The 18,654-nt window shown below is 41.7% G+C and overlaps 2 protein-coding genes across 26 annotated transcripts in view; both read left to right on the top strand.

Annotated features, from left to right (window-relative positions):
* The window catches only part of ZNF19 (zinc finger protein 19), a 33,862-nt gene extending 18,663 nt beyond the window's left edge, over window positions 1-15,199 (top strand). For 5 of the 8 annotated variants that reach the window (XM_019801506.2, XM_034672484.1, XM_034672483.1 and 2 more), the window contains 4 exons: window positions 1,114-1,178; window positions 4,344-4,470; window positions 5,009-5,122; window positions 8,577-15,199. In XM_019801506.2, the coding sequence (XP_019657065.1) occupies window positions 1,146-1,178; window positions 4,344-4,470; window positions 5,009-5,122; window positions 8,577-9,682 (1,380 nt within the window). In that variant the 5' untranslated portion in view covers window positions 1,114-1,145 and the 3' untranslated portion in view covers window positions 9,683-15,199. Of the gene's footprint in view, window positions 1-576; window positions 749-1,113; window positions 1,179-4,343; window positions 4,471-5,008; window positions 5,123-8,576 lie in introns of all 8 variants that reach the window. The other 3 variants (XM_034672481.1, XM_034672482.1, XM_034672485.1) reach the window with 1 other exon arrangement.
* ZNF23 (zinc finger protein 23) overlaps window positions 1-18,654 on the top strand; it is a 54,644-nt gene that overhangs the window by 18,585 nt on the left and 17,405 nt on the right. For 8 of the 18 annotated variants that reach the window (XM_002920947.4, XM_034672471.1, XM_019801502.2 and 5 more), the window contains exon 1: window positions 5,008-5,122. The exons of 6 other annotated variants lie outside the window; for them this stretch is intronic. The gene's annotated coding sequence lies outside the window, so the exon portion shown is untranslated. Of the gene's footprint in view, window positions 1-1,159; window positions 1,179-5,007; window positions 5,123-18,654 lie in introns of those variants that run through there. 4 more of the 18 variants (XM_034672472.1, XM_019801505.2, XM_019801500.2 and 1 more) reach the window with 3 other exon arrangements.

Below are 18,654 nucleotides of genomic sequence, written 5' to 3' on the forward strand. Positions count from 1 at the left end.
ACTGCTTAGCAATAATACAAAGTGTCTGTAGGGGATGATATAATTAAAGTAATAACTCAGCATTTTGGCATGTTGAGGTGGCCTTTTAGGGTCCTTTCCTAATCAGTTTTGGTCATCACTGGGTGATGAATGGAGTGATGAACAAAAAGATGCCTACCCCAAGATCTAAGAAAAGGAAGACTTACTCTGATTCTTTTTCTGAATTTTCTTGGTAACTATACCATATTAACCTCCAAATCACTTTATCAGGTTCTAAAATAGATCCTTTTGGGATTATGATTGGAAGTGATCTAGTGTAGTTAACTGAAAATGTGGCCTTTGGAATCTGCACGTCTGGTTGGAATCCAGGTTAATCTCCCACCTTGTGACCTTGGTAAAGAAAATTATTCTCATAGCCTTGTTTTCTCATTTAGGAAAAAGAAAATTTGGAGGATTAAAGTGGAGACTGAATGAAGGGATATGTATTTTACATCCAAGAACCTTTTCCTCCTCCTCTTTTTTTTTTTTTTTTTTTACTTTTTAAGTTTCTCAGTAAAAGGTATTAAATTTAATTTAACTTATTTATGTATTTGACAGAGCGCAAGAGTGCCAGCAGGGGGAGGAGCAGAGAGAGAGGGACAGACACACTCTGCACCGAGAGGGGAACCCAGCGTGGGACTGGATCCCACAACCTGAGCTGAAATCAAGTGCCATATGCTTAACCAATTGAGCCACCCAGGCGCCCCAGAGTTTTTTGTTAAAAATAAAGGTCTGGGTTTCTTCTTGTCAGGTTTTGCTTTTGTTTTTTTTTTTGGTTTTTGCTTGTTTTACTTTGTGTACTCCTGTTCCCCCTGTGCTTACGTCTTACCCAGGACAGGCAGCATGGCTTGATGGTGGTACAGGCTCTGGTGCCCAAGGGCAAGTTACTTACCCTTTCAAAATCTGTTTCCTCTGAATTCAAACTTCACTGTGTGGTGTGGTTTGAAAGAAGAAAGATATGCCACTTATCTAAGGGGCATTGGGTAAATGATGGCTGCTTTTTTTTTTTTTTTCCTGGTCACAGGTTTGTTGGTTTAAAGGAGAGCCTTTGACTGGGCCAAGCTCACTCATGGTTCTCTTTGCTTCTTCCCTTAGCCCCTGCCCTTCACTGAGAGGAAGCCCAGGTGATGGCAGCCATGCCCCTGAACGCCTGGCACCAGGTGAGCTGTGACTCCTTCAGGTTAGCCTTCAGAGATATAATTTGAAGGAAATGGGGCACGAGAGGGATAATTCTGTCAAGACTCTTAGAACCAAAGCAGCAGGAAGGCATCTCTTGATTCTCTCCGGTAGGACTGGGTGTTGGGGAATAAGCTGATGGTGAGGTACTAAGCAGCAGGAAGCCTTGCAAACATTGGCTGGAGAGAATGTCTGGGGACTCAGAAGTACAGTCTCCTGTTCTCCAAGGATCTCTGCTGAGCTAGAGAGCCCCCAGGTTCAGTAGGGACTCCTATGGAGGGATCTCTGAGAGTAAGAGACTCGGGTTGGTGGTAGAAGTATCCGATGTTCGGTGGGAGTGATCGAGATCAGTGAGGTTGCAAGGTTCTTGGGAGGTGGGGCAGAGGGCCAGTAGGAGAAAGACAAGAAAAGGGGATCTCTAGCCTTTGTCCTCTTAAAAAAGTTTGGGCTTCATAATCAGGGAAAATATATCATCCTTCAGGTCAGTGCTGCTGGCTAAGACGGGGCACCAACAGACTATAATGGAGAAAATTTGCACTAGGATAGCACACCTGAATTTAGGGATCCCATCAGACCTCTGTGGTCTTGAGCCAGTCACTTGAACTCTGTATTTTAATGGACTTCATCTGTAAAGTGAACATACAGTGCCTTACATTTGTGGGACTGGGAAATTGAGTTCTTGAGTTGTAGCTCACTTGTTGACTGGGGAGTTGCTAGGTGTTGATTACCATTTCCTCTTACTGGGACTTATTTACCCAATAACTTAGCATCCATGAACCGTATCCCAAGTCCCTATCCTGGATTTCTGACATCTGGCAGGTCCTTCTCCCTGACTTTAATGGATGCAGTATCTTCCCTATAGCTTCCACCCTCTTCTGATCTTCTGTAAGTATAGTGAGTCACTGGTACCACCATATCGCAGTTCTGACCACTCAGTTTCCAGATTGCTGAGCAGTTGTTGACTCATTCTCCCTCGATAGCACTTCTAGAGAGGCACCAAGTCCCACTCCCGCCTGCTATCTCTTCCGTTTGTCCCATATTTGATATTGCCATCATTCAGGGGTTGTCATTCCTTCTCTGGGATTTTGTTGGCAGAGCATTCCAGCTAGTTTCTCCGTGTACAGTCTCATTTCTCCCTCTCACTACTTAACCACCTTAGGTAGCTCAGTTTCCTGAACTTTGATTATATCCTCTAGTCCAGGGTTCTCAAACTTTAGTGTGCTCCAGAATCACCTGGAATGCTCATTAAAGCATAAATTGCTCTCAGGTGGGGCCTACCAGGTTGCTTTCCAAAAAGTTCTCAGGTGATGTTGCTGCTGCTGCTCCTCCTGCTCGTCCTCCTCCTCCTCCTGCTCCTCCTCCTCCTCCTCCTCCTGCTTCTCCTCCTCCTCCTGCCTCCTCCACCTCTTCCTCTTCTTGCTCCTCTTGCTGCTGCTGCTTCTGCTCTTGGGACCACACTTTAAGAACCATTGTTGNTCCTCCTCCTCTTCCTCTTCTTGCTCCTCTTGCTGCTGCTGCTTCTGCTCTTGGGACCACACTTTAAGAACCATTGTTGTAGTTAATGCTGAGTCATTAATCATTGAGTTTACTGGGTCACATTGTCATTTTAAATAGATCATTGTATGTGCTGACACAGGATGGATTCAGTATAGGACAGCCTGGAATTGGGGCTGTTTAAGTGTCCCCAGCTGTTGAACTTGTATACTGATTGTATGATGGTGAGGAAGAGTCAGAATCCAGAAATACTGAGACAATGAAACTGGCAGGATCTGATTACCAACTGCACGTGAGAAATGAGCAGTGACTGGAGTGAGTTAGTCTAGGGTGAATTTCAAGTTCTAGCGTAGGAGTCTGGGCTGAAAATGGTACTATTAACTGAGAGGGAAACAAAATTGTCACTCATTGTGCCAGTTAGTTTATATGAGTTAGAAAAGCCAGTTTTGGTTGGAAGATAAATTTGGTGTAGTTGGTGGGTGAGACATGTTAGGTCACCAGGGAGTCTGGGGCAGTGCTGGACTAGTGGGAGATGGGGATCTGCAGAATCAGTTGAGGCATTAGAAGGTGGGAGGATATTCATTGCATGTTCAGGTAACCAGTTTGATACCAAAGTCTGAGGAGTAGATAGAGGGTCTAAACCATACTAGCACTTTCTGGGAAGGTAGAACCAGGGCCATTGGAGAAGGGAAAGGAGGGATCGGTGAAAAACTTTGAGACTTGGTTGGTAGAAGCTGTTACAGATTGTCTTGGAGATATAAAGAAAAGCAGCTAAAAGAGCTGCCCAGCAGCAATCCAAAAGCAAATTCTCCCTGGAAGACCCATCAGGAAGTCTGTCAGAATAGACTGCTCCAGGCGGCACTAAGCTCTCTCTGCTAGACGTTTTTAAGTATAGGCAGTATAGCTTTTCAAGCACAGGTGGGGTTGGATGAGACAGGCTCATCAGAGCCAACCATGATGCTCTTCTTGTTAAGGTGGGCGTGAGGTTTGGGGCAGAGTGAGCACTTGTGGGGTACAGATCGATTACCTGGGCACTGAGGCAGTGAAGGGGGAACAGGTAGGTCCTGACATGCTACCTGTGAGTGAGAGTCTAGACCGGTTGAATGTCCATTTGTAGGTGTAACAACAAAAGATTAAAAGTATTGACAAAACCAGGGGCGCCTGGGTGGCTCAGTCATTAAGCGTCTGCCTTCGGCTCAGGGTGTGATCCCAGAGTCCTGGGATTGAGCCCCACATCAGGCTTCTCCGCTGGGAGTCTGCTTCTTCCTCTCCCATTCCCCATGCCTGTGTTCCCTCTCTCGCTGGCTGTCTCTCTCTCTCTGTCAAATAAATAAATAAAATCTTTAAAAAAAAATATTGACAAAACCAAAGAATTTGCTTTAGGAAGTTTAATTAATGGGAGATTTTCCAAGGTTTTTGAAATGTTACCATGTTTTAGAATAGTACACTTCATGTCCTAATGGAAGCTCTTCTGTTAGAGAAGTTTCAGATTTTTGATTGTAGAAATAGTCATTTAATGGTCTAACATCCAATTCCTTCACTTTTTCTCATTAGCCATCTGTTAGGTCCCCTCCTTCATACTGTCTCCTGTGCGCTGCATTCTTGGCCCTGAGTCAGCGAATTGGCTCTGGGACAGAAGGAACTTCTTCTTTTAGGATTTGGTGACCTTTAAGGACGTGGCTGTCTACTTCACCCGGACAGAATGGGCTGGTCTTTATCCTGCACAGAAGGCCCTGTACAGAAGTGTGATGCTTGAGAATTATGGGAACTTGACATCCCTGGGTAAGGCTGCTTTCCTCCTGGGACTCAGATCTGTGCTTTCCATTTCCTTCTTTATTCTCTTCTAATAGGCTGGGTATGCAGTGTGGAGAGGGAGTGATTTTCTCTGGTATCTTCCACTCTGTGGCTCCAGGGCTGAAACCAAATGACCCACTTCAGAGGTTGCTGGGTAGGGAGAGATCTTGGGTCAGTTTGGTTGCAATGTATGGAATTGTCCCCTGGTAAGAGTACATCCTATCCTCCAAGGGACTCTGCACAGTAAGGAATACATAGTTTCCACTGCCAGAGCTAAGTTCTTAACTTGCCTATGGAAGGGTGTGACCCCTTCCCTGTGTTCGCATATGTCTTGGAGGATCTCACTAACTTACATACTCTTAAATAGGAAGGGATCACAGATGCTCAGTTTCTTTATCATATCTCGGCTTTCCCCAATCCTGAGCCTTCTTCTGTGGATCTTACTCTTACAGAGGCTCTTGGGGTTTTCCTTCTTTTGACACAGCAGACGCACAGCCGAAAGATGCCATTTTCTCCCCCTTTTCAGGATACCCAGTTCCCAAACCTGCCTTGATCTCACTTCTGGAGGGAGGGAATTTGCCTTGGGGCTTGGAGGCACAGGATAACCCATCTGCAGAGAGGACCAAAGACATCTGTAAAGGTAAGCGAGGAGGGTTTAGAACTGGCAGCTGTGAAGCTTTATAGAGCCATGTATTTTAAAATGAACCATGCTGGGGAGGATTTAAATAAAATGAATGATTTCTCCTAGTAAGTAAAATATGAAATCTCTCCCATTAATTTTAACTCTTATGAGATAACAAGTTCCCTTTAATAAATTTCATGTGGTTTTTTAATCCATTACCCCTCTCTGAGTTTCGGCATTTCCTGTCTCAGTGGTCCTCCTTCTTTGGACAGGATGGATTTGTTCACAGGTGGTTTTCGGTACTTACCATGTGCCAAGCTTTGTTTAAGAAGCTCTGGAGGATACATGCTATGGAGACAAATGTAAAGAGCTTAAAAAAAATGTGTTTTAAGTGCTGTTGTTGGTATATAGGTAGTGGGCTGTGGGAGCACAGCAGAAGTTGGAGAAATTCCTATTTAGAAGCTTAAGTAAGCTTCTTCAGTGGCAGGCTGTATGTTCCAAATTTGACTTATGACAATGGATCCCATGTGAAAAAAGAGAAGGTAGATCATCTGGCTTAAGAAAAGGAGTAGAGGGTCCAATAAATTGTTGGGAAGAATTTTGCAGTTTAATGTTCAGAGACAGTCACCTGGGCAGCATATTTTAAAATAAATGTTTCTGGAGCACCTGTAAGTATTTGTCTTTTCTAGTAAGCAGTGGAAGAGCATGAAGCTTAGGACTCAAAGCCTAAGTAAGACTTTCTAGAATCTGGGGCTGGCATAGTCTACAGTATACCCTGACCCCCTTTACTCAGCCAGTGGTGTAGATGAATGAGTTGGTGTGTCTTACCCACCCAGCCTTGTATGGAAAATCTAGAATGCAGAGTTTGTGGTGGACATGAGGGCTCTATCCTAACGAACTTAGGGCATGGGAACAGGAAATGACAAAGCAGGTAAAAGCAAACAAGGAGCAGGAGCATTGACCCCTGCCACAGTGACCTTGCCTCTAGTGACATAAGCCCATATTTGGTTGTATTTGTGAAATATTAACATAGTATGTGCTTTGGATTGGCCTGAAGGAAATTGAAGGCGTAGAATCTTGTTAAACTGTTACTTTATGTCAGGTGTTAACTTTTGAGTGAGTGAATTGGATAGGGGATAGTGGCAGTACAAACATGGAAGAGGAAATAGCAGGTGGAGCTAACATTGACCAGATCTTATCAAAACTTGGCCATCAAAGAGTTGAGTCAGATAACACTGGGAAGTCGTGACATAAAAGAAACTTTTAAATTCATGTGAATTCAGATCTGAGCACAGAGTCTGAGGTTCCTTTAGAATATGTATAAATGGATGGACAGAGCAGGCCACAGAGAAGGCAGGTATAGAGTCTGAGATAAATGCCAGATCTACAGGAGTAGATGCCAGTGTACTCTACCAGAGTTTTAATTGAAATGACAGCCAGAGAGCAAAAAGGGCTGAATCTTAAATATTAAGGGATATTTAATTTTATTGAGACAGGAAAGAGAAAGTAGGCAGAGGAGCATCCCCAAGAGGTAACATGGTACTGAAGCCAAGGGTAGGAGTTTCAGGGTAGATACTTTGTAGAGAAGGAGTAATCACATTTTGTATCAACACCCTGTATACTCATTATGTACCTTGAGACTGGAGTATTAAGAGACAAAATTTACCTTGGCATTGCAATATATGTGAATTCTGTTCTAGGTTAGGCTAGTGTATTTCATTTTAAAAAGTGTTTGATAGTTACATACTGTGTCAATTTCACAACTAATGGGTAAGCAGTTTGAAAAACACTACTGTAAGAAAGAGTTGGATGTGAAGGGGTGTTGGTTAAGCCCAGGTGGATTTGAGGATCTGCAGAAGGAGGTTGGTGATGAAGAGGAGGGATGATACATCTGGTAGAGCAGTGTAGCAGGGGAAAGGAGGAGATGGCATCACGGGTGATTGGGAAGCATGAGAATTAAGAGGGCAGTGGATGGCTTGGAATGAGTGGGTTTAGAAATGGAAGGCAAAGATGTTGAGGGCACTGCATCTGGGCAGCTTTATTCTTTCAGCAGGAAGGTGGGGGTAATGGCAAGAGACCTAGGAAGGTGGTGGCTTGGAAGAACTGCTGTGGGGATCCCGATCTAGATGATGGCAGATTATGGGGTAGCAGGAAAATAAAGAGTATTTTGGTCATTGATTTCCCAGTCCTGGTTTTATAGCTGAGCACCCTAGTAGCAAGAAGGAGGCAGGGTGTGAGAGCAGACCACCAGGTCTCATTTGTTGCGATCAGTCTCTACCAGACTGCTCCTTAACCTGTTTACTTCACTCTCCAATGTGTCTTCTCCTGTTGCCTTTCTCCAAGGGCTCTTACTCATTTAACTCGCACTTGAAGGATGAACTTGATTAATGAGCAGATGAGTCCCAGATAACCTAGATTAACATTAAAACAAAATTAGTCCAACATTTTATATAAAATAGATTGGAACACCTGGGTGGCTCAGTTAAGCACGTGCCTTCGGCTTGGGTCATGATCCCAGGGTCCTGGGACTGAGCCCAGCATTGGGCTCCTTGCTTAGCAGGGAACCTGCTTCTCCATCTGCCTGCTGCTCCCCCTGCTTGTGTGTGCGCACGCTCTCTCTCTCTCTCTGACAAATAAATAAATAAAATCTTTTAAAAAAATAGATTTACTTTAACTGAGGTAAAATGGTATCCAGTCTTGGGGTACAAATGCCATTTTATAGGTGGCTGTTTGTCTTCTTTTTGCTAAAATGAGAAGAACTACTTTGCAGTCTTGGTGTATCTAAGTAAACTGTATTCTTCCCTTTCCAAATAGAGTCTCTGCATGTTTGAGACTAAGACTTTTGTGAGAGTCTGATAACAAGACAGGAATTGCCAGCAATTTTAGGGAGTTCACTATCCTGTTTGGACTTGCAGTTAACAACCTTTGGGGAATGTCCTGCAGTTAAGAACCTCTGAGTGTGATTTTCTTCTCTCTCTGTCTTGCCACAGCCTAGTGTCTTTAATACTTAGTGTCTCTGGGCTTTGGGGGCATTTACAGGGTATGAATTTTTTAAAAGAACCTTTTTCCTTCATCACCTTCATGTTCTGACTTTGTTCTGTTGTACTTCCTGAGTCTTGAGTCTTGCTAGCCCCAGTGTCACCACTTGCTCTTAGGGGCTATGCCTCTGATATTTTGTAGGCCTATGAGTATGATATGGTTAGAAGATACTAGAATGTACTAGAGAGAAGTTATTAAAAAAATAAGAAGTCTGGAAAAGCTTAGTAAGCAATCTGATGTGTGCTGTGTATACCAGTACCCTGTTTCTCCTCGACTGTTCTCTGTTTGATATTTGGCCCTTTCATTTTAGTAGCCTGGTCTTGCAGTCCAATGTGCAGGTTGGAGTAGTAATCTCTAAAGGCCCTATACTTTTCGATGCTGTTTTGTTTCTAGGATAATTCTCAGGTGGCATTTGTGTTTTCTGTTACATTAGATACTGAGACCAACGTTGGCAGTGAGTCCACATCAGCACAGGGAATTTCTGAAGAAAGAGATGTGATAGTGTCACATTGTTTGCAGAAGAGTGTTGTTCAGGGAGCCAACTTTCTAGAAACCTGTGAACTGGAAAAGCACCGGGAAATCCCCACAGTGAAAAGTATTAAAGGAAAGGTTCCAGGAATCCACTGTGCAAGAAAACCCTTCGGATGTGAGGAGTGTGGGAAATGCTTCAGTTATTTTTCTTACTATGTTAGACACCAGAGAATCCACACTGGGGAGAAACCCTTTGAGTGTAATGAGTGTGGAAAAGCCTTTAATGGAAATTCTTCATTAATTCGGCACCAGAGAATCCACACTGGAGAGAAACCCTATCAATGTGAAGAGTGTGGGAGAGCCTTTAATGATAATGCAAATCTGATCAGGCATCAGAGAATCCACAGTGGGGACAGGCCTTATCTCTGTGGAGAGTGTGGAAATGGTTTTACCAGTAGTTCTGAGTTTGTTATACATCAGAGAATCCACACTGGGGAGAAACCTTATGAGTGTAATGAGTGTGGAAAAGCTTTTGTTGGTAATTCACCACTACTTCGACATCAGAAAATCCACACTGGAGAGAAACCCTATGAATGTAGTGAGTGTGGCAAAAGCTTTGGAAGGACTTCCCATCTTAGCCAACATCAGCGTATTCACACAGGGGAAAAGCCTTATTCTTGTAAAATATGTGGGCAGGCCTTCAATTTTCATACAAAACTAACTCGGCACCAGAGAGTCCACAGCGAAGAGAAACCCTTTGACTGTGTAGATTGTGGAAAAGCCTTTAGCGCTCAGGAACAATTAAAAAGGCATCTAAGGATCCATATTCAGGAGTCTTCCTATTTATGTGATGCGTGTGGAAAAATCTTCACTAGCAAAAGAACTCTTCTTCAGCATCAAAGAAGCCATACTGCAGAGAAATGCTATGAGTGTGTCAAGTATGAAAAAACCTTTAGGACTTCTTCCAAGCTAGGTCATCATGAGCATATACACCCTGGAGAGAAACCTGTCATCCTGGACATTTGTCATTTTGGCCTCCCAGATTTTTTCACCCCCTTTTACTGGTAATAGTACACTAAATTTCCCTTTGGATTTCATCTTCCACTCAGGAGCAGGATGTGTGACACAGGCCTGGCTCAGCTGCACATTCCTTCCCCTAAGCCATAGCTGTTGGTTCAGATATCACTAGTTTACCCATCATGGTCCGGTTATAGCCCCGGGACTTAGCAGGAGTTAATAGGAAGAAATACTCTTCTTTTCCCCCTTAGTCTTAAAGCTGAGAGGAACTCTTAGATCCTTGTGGAGGCTGAGGAGAAAGTTAAGACCGCAAAAGAGAAATCAGAATTGAAGAGCAATCACCCTTGAAGCTTCTGTTTGAATGACTACATTAAACCATATCTGAAGCCAGAAATACAGCTGGGTTTTTGAGTTCCAGTAGCCAACACGTTTAACTTTTTTTTTGTTTTTTTGTCCTTTTGCTCAACCAAGTTTAGGGTAGGTTTTCTTTCCTTGCAAGAGAGCTTTATCACTTTAACAAAAATCTTTAGGGAAAACAAACCTGATGGAGAAATGTTTTTATGTGTATGGTGTGTGGGAAAGTCTTTAGATATAGTTCAGCAGTCCCTGTGATTGTAACAAGAGTGGAAAACCCATTGTAATGCAGGAGCCTGGGCTACATCAGGGTACCAGTATATAGAAGTTCTAGCTATTTACGCTCTGTGACACGAGTTTCCGTTGTTACTTCAAAACTGTCTGCATCAAGGAGTCCATTCTCAAGATAAGTCCTAACTGTGAAACCAAAAGCTTTCATTTTGTTTACTCAGTTTTTACTTGGAATGGATGCTATCCTAGGGATTAAACTGGTAAATGCCAGGTTGTTGTAGCATTTACAGCGTGCCACTTACCAGTTTGTCTAGAATAGCATGCCCACCTTGCCCTTTGATTTGGTCAGCGGGGCAAAGAAATGCTCTGGTTCTAAGAGGGAGTGCTGAGGTGTCTCAGTAGGAAGACAAAGAGCTGGCCCTTTTCCTTCGGTGATGAATGTAGTCTGCACCCTCCTTTTTCTCCTCTGCCCTTTTGCTGCCAACCATCGTGACAGTCACCCTGCCACATTCCAGACTTCACCTGCTCCCTGAAGTCTGGCACCTGGTGGCTTCACCACCTCTTCTTTATTTGCCAGCAGTTGAAGGAGCAGTCGTGTCACATGTTTGGACTGACCAATGAGTGATAGGCTGGGGGAATCACTTAACTTAAAAATTGAAGTATAATACACACACGAAAATGCACAACCTGAAATATTACCAAGAACATAGCCTTATAATCACTGAGATCAGGAAAAAGTGCATACCAGTACCCGATGTCTCCTTGTGCCTGGTCCTAGTCATTACTTCTCTCTCACAGTAACCTCTGTTCTGACTTCCACCACCACAAATGTTTACCTGAATGGAATCATCAGTATAGATTCATTCTCATTGCCACATGGTATTCTGTTACATGAATATACCACAATTATTGCCTGCTGTTGGTAGACATGTGGGTTACTTCAGGGGGATCATTTCTTTTTTAAGATTTTATTTATTTGACACACAGCACAAGCAGGGTGAGCAGCAGGCAGAGGCAGAGAGAAGCAGCCTCCACACTGAGCAGGGAGCCCAACTCAGGGCTCAGTCCCAAGACCCTGGGATCGTGACCTGAGCTGAAGGCAGATGCTCAACCGACTAAGCCACCCAGGTGCCCCAGGGGGATCATTTTGAGGGCAGATCATCTGAAAGTCACTCAGAATAAAACTGGTGAGAGTAACAGGCTCCGGGACTTAGTTTCACGCATTGCCACATCAGCCACAGCTGCCCTTCAATAAATGATGTTACAGCAGTTGTATTCTTCTGATGCTCACCCTGTGCCAGGCACTTTCCTAATCACTGCACACACTTAAACAATTGTATGAGGTAGTTGTAATTAACTCCATGTTACAGTTGAAGCAAAGATTAATTAGGGCACAGAAGTAGCAGAGCAGGGGTTCAAACACAGGCAGCCTGGTTTCAGAACCCACCAGTGTCCTGGCCATCCTCGTATTGCCCTGTCGAGATCAGAGGGGAGGTCAGTAACAGAAGAGAGGTTGTTGGAGGAGACAGTCTCCTTAGAGGTGGAGAATATCAGCAACAAGTCAAGTTGAGACTGTACCTGACTTCAGATGGAGGTTGGTGAGGGTGTAGGCAACAGTGAGGGATAAGCATAGATTGAGCTAAAACACATGTCTCCTACAGACGGTGTCTTAATATGGCATACCCACGAGGCAGAGGACTTGGGTCTTAGGTCCCTTCACCCTCAGAAAGACCATTTGAAGATGGGTATTTTCTATCATGTACCTGAACCGGAGAGCTGGCTCCTCTGAGGCATTTCAGCTTTGAGATGTGGTGATAGCCCGAGTGATGTTTAATTTTTTCATCTTTGTGGACTTCTTTATTGAGTAATTAGCATCCATGGTCCCTGACCCCAGTGCCACTGTCAGGAACCGCTCCAGCTGAGTAACCATCTTTGAATTAGTCATGGTTAATATATTAGTATATTGTGGCTCTGTGACAAATTACCACAAATTTAACGGCATAAAACAAAAGACATTTATTCTCTCAGTTCTGAAGGCCAGAAGTCAAATCCGTTTTCTTGGGCTGAAATCATGGTGTTGGGAGGGCTGCACTCCCTGGGGCAGCTCTAAGGTAGAATCCGTGCCTTTTCTCTTCCAACGTTTGGTGGCTGCCAGCATTCTTAATCTTGTAGCCACATCACTCCTCAACCTCTGCTTTTGTCCACATCACCCCCTCTCTGTGTCTGATCTCCATTTGCTTCTCTCATTACACCAGCAAAAGCTGCCATTCAAAGCAACATTTACCAGGTTGCAGAAATCAGGACCTGGTATATTTGGTTGGGTGTTACTCAGATGCATAAATAACATGGAAGAGGAATGAAGTTAACATGAATTGAGCAATGCCTGAATCCCAGGCCATACTGTATGCACTTTAAGTGAAACAACATACAGTATTTACAACAACTATGTGCTCTTACCCCATTTTTCAGAAAAATGAATGGAGTTTCAGAAAAATGAAGTGATTGCCCAATGTCTCATAGCTAGTCGGTGAAGAAGCCAGGACTGTTCCGTATGATTCCTACTAGGTCACACTGCCTCGAAAGCTGGCTGCTAAGGTTTTTGCACTTATTGACCTGACAAGTGTTAAGTTAGTGCACTTGATAACACATAACAAACTTACCTGTTGTTTCTTTTTCATTTCCTACCCACCACCTGTATTGCATTTTCACATGACCAGAAGAAACAAAGAACATTGGGGTTAGCAGCTTGCTGTTATCTAATGTGGTTTGTAATAATGTGGTTAACTACCTTCAGGAACCAGAATTACTTGGTTTGGCTGTTGATGTAAGTCTCTGCTTTTTTATCATCATCATCATCAATGTGATATCTTGTTTTTTAATTGGAATATTTAATCACTTGTATTTGATAAACTTATTAATATTAGGTTTAAGTCTATCATCTTGCTATTTGTTTTCTGTTTGTCCCATAGTGTTCCCCCATCCCAACCCCATTTCCTTCCCTTTTTTGGGTCAATTAAATTTTTGTGATTTCATTTTGTCTCCTTTTCTGGCTATTCAGCTACAACAGTTTTTGTTTTAGGATTTAGACTATGTATCTTAAACTTAGCACACTCTACTTTTAAGTAATATTATACCACTTCATGTAAGGCATAAAAACCTTTTAAGAATGTATTTCAATTTCTCCTCTCCTAACCTTTTAAGGTTGCTTAACAGTTGTCCCACAGCTCATGAATGATTTATTCATTTATTATTTAGTTAGACTTTTAATTTTGAGATGATTGTAGATTGACATGCAGTTGTAAGAAATAATATGGAGAGTTTCCATCTATCCTTTACGCAGGTCCTCCAAAGGTAACATCTTGCAAAACTAAAGTACAATACAACAATCAAGTCAACATACCACACACTTCCATATTCACAGGGATCCCTCAGGTTGCCCTTCTAGAGCCACAGACAACCCTCTCCTTCACTCCTGGAAGCCACTAACCTGTTCTCTATTTCCTTTTAAAAAATCATTTTAAGAATATTATGTAAATAGTACCAGACAGTATATAACATTTTGGGATTGGCCTTTTCACTCAGTGTAATTCTCTGGAGATTGTTTGAGATTGTATCAATAATCTGTTCCTTTTGATTTCTGAGTTTAATTCCGTAGTATAGATAACCCACAGTTTGTTCAACTGCTCACCTATTGAAGGATATTGGAGTCATTTCTAGTTTTGGGCTGTTATGAATAGAGCTGCTGTAGGCATTTGTGTACAGGTTTTTGTATGAAAGTTTTTGTTTGTCCTGAGTAAATGCCCAGAAGTGCTGGGTCATGTGATAATTGCATGTTTGGTTTCCTAAGAAACGGACAGACTGTTTTCCGATGTGACTGTACCATTTATTTTACATTTCCACCAGTAACATGTGATCCAGCTGCTCTGCATCCTCGACAGCAGTTGGTGTTGTCACTATTGTTTTGTTCGTCATTCTGATAGATATTTAGGTTAATGGTATTGTGGTTTAATTGCATTTTCCTAATGGCTAATGATGTTGAACATCTTTTGTCATCTATCTTCTTCAGTGAAGTGTTTCTTCATGTATTTTGCCCATTTTCTAATTGAATTTTTTTTTTTTTACTGTTGGGTTTTGAGTGTTCTTTATATGTTCCAAAAATACAGCAAGAAGTATGTGCTAGTACTTGTTGGATATGTGGTTGCATGTACTTTCTCCTACTCCATAGCTGGTCTTTTCATCCTCTTAACAGGATCTTTTGTAGAGAACATTTTTTAATTTTGATGAAGTCTAATGTATCCATTTTTCCTCTATGACTAATGCATTTTGTGTTAGGTCTAAGAACGGTTTGCCTAGCCCTAAGTCCTAAGGATTTTCTCTTTCATTTGTTTCTAAACATTTTACATTTACAGTTTTACATTTTGCATAATTTCATTTTACATCTATGTCTGTAATCAATTTTGGGTTTATAGGTTGTGATACCTAGATTGAGATTCATTTTTTTCCCTGTGGATGTCCAGTTGCTCCACCACCGTCTTTTGAAAAACCCGTCTTAACTTTGTTGAATTGCTTGTGTACTTTTGTAAAAGAGATAAGTTGAGCATATTTGTATGGGTCTATTTCTGGGTTCTTCATTCTGTTCCATTGATCTGTGTATATTCCTCTGCGAATAATACACAGTCTTGATTGTTGTAACTACATGAGAAGACTTGAAATTGGGTAGACCTATTCCTTTCATGTTATTCTCCTTTTCCAAGCTGGTTTACTTTTTCTAGATCCTTTGCCTTCTCGTATAAATTTTAAAATAATCTTGTCTATATCTTCTGCTGCAATTTTAGTATGAATTACATTAAACCTGTATATCAATTTGGGAAGACCTGACATCTTTCTTACGCTGAATCTTCCTTTTTTTTTTTTTTAAGATTTTATTTATTTATTTATCAGAGAGAGACAGCCAGCGAGAGAGGGAACACAAGCAGGGGGAGTGGGCGAGGAAGAAGCAGGCTCCTAGCGGAGGAGCCTGATGTGGGGCTCGATCCCAGAATGCCGGGATCACGCCCTGAGCCGAAGGCAGACACCCAACGTGTGTCATGCGCCACCCAGGCGCCCCATTACGCTGAGTCTTCCAATCCATGAATCTGGTGTTTATTCCCATTAGTTTAGATCTGATTTGATTTCTTTCATCAGCATTTTTTGGTTTTCAACATGCAAATCCTGTACATGTTTTGTTAGCATTCATTTATTTTATTTATTTATTTTTTTAATTTTTTTGTTTATTTGACAGAGATAGAGACAGCCAGCGAGAGAGGGAACACAGGCAGGGGGAGTGGGAGAGGAAGAAGCAGGCTCATAGCAGAGGAGCCTGATGTGGGGCTCGATCCCAGAATGCCGGGATCACGCCCTGAGCCGAAGGCAGACGCTTAACCGCTGTGCCACCCAGGCGCCCCAGCATTCATTTATTTTTAATTTTCTTTTCTCTGTGTAGTTTCTTTCTGGATAGTTTTTACTGCTGTGACTTCAAGTTCACTACATTTTTTAAAAAGGTATTTTTTTCAATATCTACTATTAATTCTGTCCAATGTATTTTTAATGGTACATTACAGTTTTCATCTCTGGACGTTTGATTTAGGTCATTTCTATATTTTCCATAATTTTTGAAGCCATGGGACGCAGTTATAATAACTTTTAAATGCTGTTGTCTCCAAATTCTGTAGTGACTATTTCATTAATTTGCTAGGATTCATTTTTAATTTAATTTCTTAGATTATGAGTTACTAGTTCAAGTAGTTAGTATTAATTTTAAACTATGTACTCAGTAATACAGACTGTGATTATAATTTCTTAGGGGATGATTATAATTTCTTAGGGGACATCCCCACTATCACTCCAAAACCTAGGCAAGAACTATAACCTTCTTTGTTATCTCTCTTTGCTAGTGGGAAGATTTTTTTCTAATTTATCCTTTCATAGGTCCCGGCATTTGGTTGGGTATATGTGTGTGTGAGAAGCCCCAGTTCCTACTTCTTGTTTCATGTGGCCTCCTGAATATTATAATATAGCCTTTGCAGATACAAAGATCTTCAAATCTCTACTATTTCCAGTCATGTCAGCCAAATCAGTCAGGGCAGCTAACCTATGGTTTAGTTTCTTGTTCAGTTTTGGTACTGGGTATGTTTTCCTGCGAGCTAAGTATAAAATGATGTTATAAATTATAGCTTATCCTAAATTTCTAGATACTAGTTTATATCATTCACAATATTTCCTTAAATGGAATCCTGCCTAGTGATATTTTTGTCTCAAAGTCATTGCTATATTAACATAGTTAATGCCATTATTCCTTTAGCTTAACACTTGTTTGGTATATCCATTCTTTAACTTTTAATCCTTTTGCATTTTTATGTTTTAGTAGTACCTTATAAATATATAACATTATTTCTCTAGATGAACCTTAGAATCATTTCACAGGTTCCAAAAGAAATCCTGTTGTGGTTTTATTTGGGTAGGGCAATTCCTCCCATCTTGTTCTTTTTTCCCCCAAAATTATTTGAAATTGGACTTGCAGATTAAATTAAGATGAATGCCCTGTCTTTGAAAAATTACCTGTGCCTTTCCATATACAAGTTTTTATTGGTGGTGGTGGTGGTAGTGGTATTTACATTTTTCTTCATCTATGTCTTAAATATTTATTATTAAATTTATTCTTTTTTTGTTGCTTTGTTGCTTTTGTGAATAAGACCTCTCCCTGCTCTATTTCTCCACATAATAGATTGAGTGATTTGTTAATTTAATTTACAATATCAGTAAGTAAAAGAAATTTTTATACTTTTGAAACATTCTTGAATTCTTGGCATGAACCCCAAACAGATTTTTGTTGTTTTCCCATAATTTTCAAGAGGAAAAGTAGGCAGAACAGCCTTTACCATGTCATCTTAAAACTGGAAACACCAAAACCAGATATTTTAACAGGGGGAAGATCTGTCAGTTTCTGCTGGTGGGCAGGGAGGAAGGGTTTTGGGAGGCTCTGGGACTGTAGGGACAGAGGGCACTTAGAGCTGAGCAGGAGGACACTGACTGCAGGCCCAGCATAGAGATGGACTTACTGACCAGTGAAATATGAGAACCAGCCTATATTTTTAAGTATGTTTTTATTTTAAGTATGTGCATATGATTTTTCCATCATTCTTCATTCCTAGAGGTATTCTACAAGGCTATGGTTGTGGGTATTGACTTGAAGAACCCAAATCAGTGCGGTTAAGCATGATGAAAGCTTATTTCTCGCTCATATATCATCTGAAGGAAAGCAGTCCAGGGCTAGTACAGCAGCTCTATGGTATCTCCTAGCATCTCTGTCATCCCCAGGGACCACATCCTCATTCACATGGTTTACCCACTTGTCAGATGCTTACCCCCTGGTCAGCATTCCACCTAACTGATGGGGATATTGGGCCAGGAAGGGCACGTTCCTTTTCTTTAAGGGCATGGCATCACTTTTTCTTACAGCATGTTTGCCAGAAATTAGTCACATAGTCACTTGAAAGAGGGCCAGATGTGTTAGCAGACATGGAAACAACATTAGGGGCGCCTGCATGGCTCAGTTGGTTAAGTGTCTGCCTTCGGTGCAGGTCATGATCTCAGGGTCCTGGGATGGAGCCCTGAGTCAGGCTTTCTGCTCAGTGGAAGCCTGCTTCTCCCTCTCCTGCTTCTTTCTCTCAAATAAATAAATAAAATCTTAAAAAGAAAATTTAAAGAGGGCCAGAAAGTGTGTTATTATTTTTTTTTTTTGGATGGTCTTTGGCTTGCTAGAGATTCTGTTAATATATAAGGGAAGAACAGAGATTAACAGACAAGTGGTCTCTGCTTCTGTAGGCCTTTTGTAACTTGGAATGTGCCTGTTCTAGTACTCTCTACTCTCAGGAGTAGGAGCTTCATGTATACTTAGGAGGCCTTATTCTCTTATCTGTAAAATTAGTGACTGGTTTATGATCCAACATTTGGACCAAGCATTTCTGTGACACTGTGATCTCCTAATTCCTTCCTCTTTCTTTAGACAAGCCCTTAGTCCTAGCTAAAGTTCTGCTAAAAGAAAGAAAAAAAACTTATTGCTAAGAGTAATGTAATCCCCAGCTATTAGTCTGCCAAATCCTGGGACCATTTTCCTATCTGAACAAGAGAAGCTGTGTAAAGTGCTCATTTTAGGAAATAGTGATGATCGGGGACAAGGCAAAACAGAGAAGGGCTCCTGATGGTGGTCAGTGTCATGATTCCAGGCATAAGATATATTTACCTCCAGGGGCGAAATAAAGAAGGGTCCTACTCTGGAGTTGGGGTTGGAGACTTTGGATAATGTCAACAAGAGATAGTTGTTAAATGCCTCCTTTGTGCCAGGCCTTGTGCTTTAGCTGAGGATAATGATGTTGAACAAGATAGATACAGTCCCTGCA

The sequence above is a fragment of the Ailuropoda melanoleuca genome, chromosome 12 (genome assembly GCF_002007445.2).
Source record: "Ailuropoda melanoleuca isolate Jingjing chromosome 12, ASM200744v2, whole genome shotgun sequence".
Classification (NCBI taxonomy): domain Eukaryota; kingdom Metazoa; phylum Chordata; class Mammalia; order Carnivora; family Ursidae; genus Ailuropoda; species Ailuropoda melanoleuca.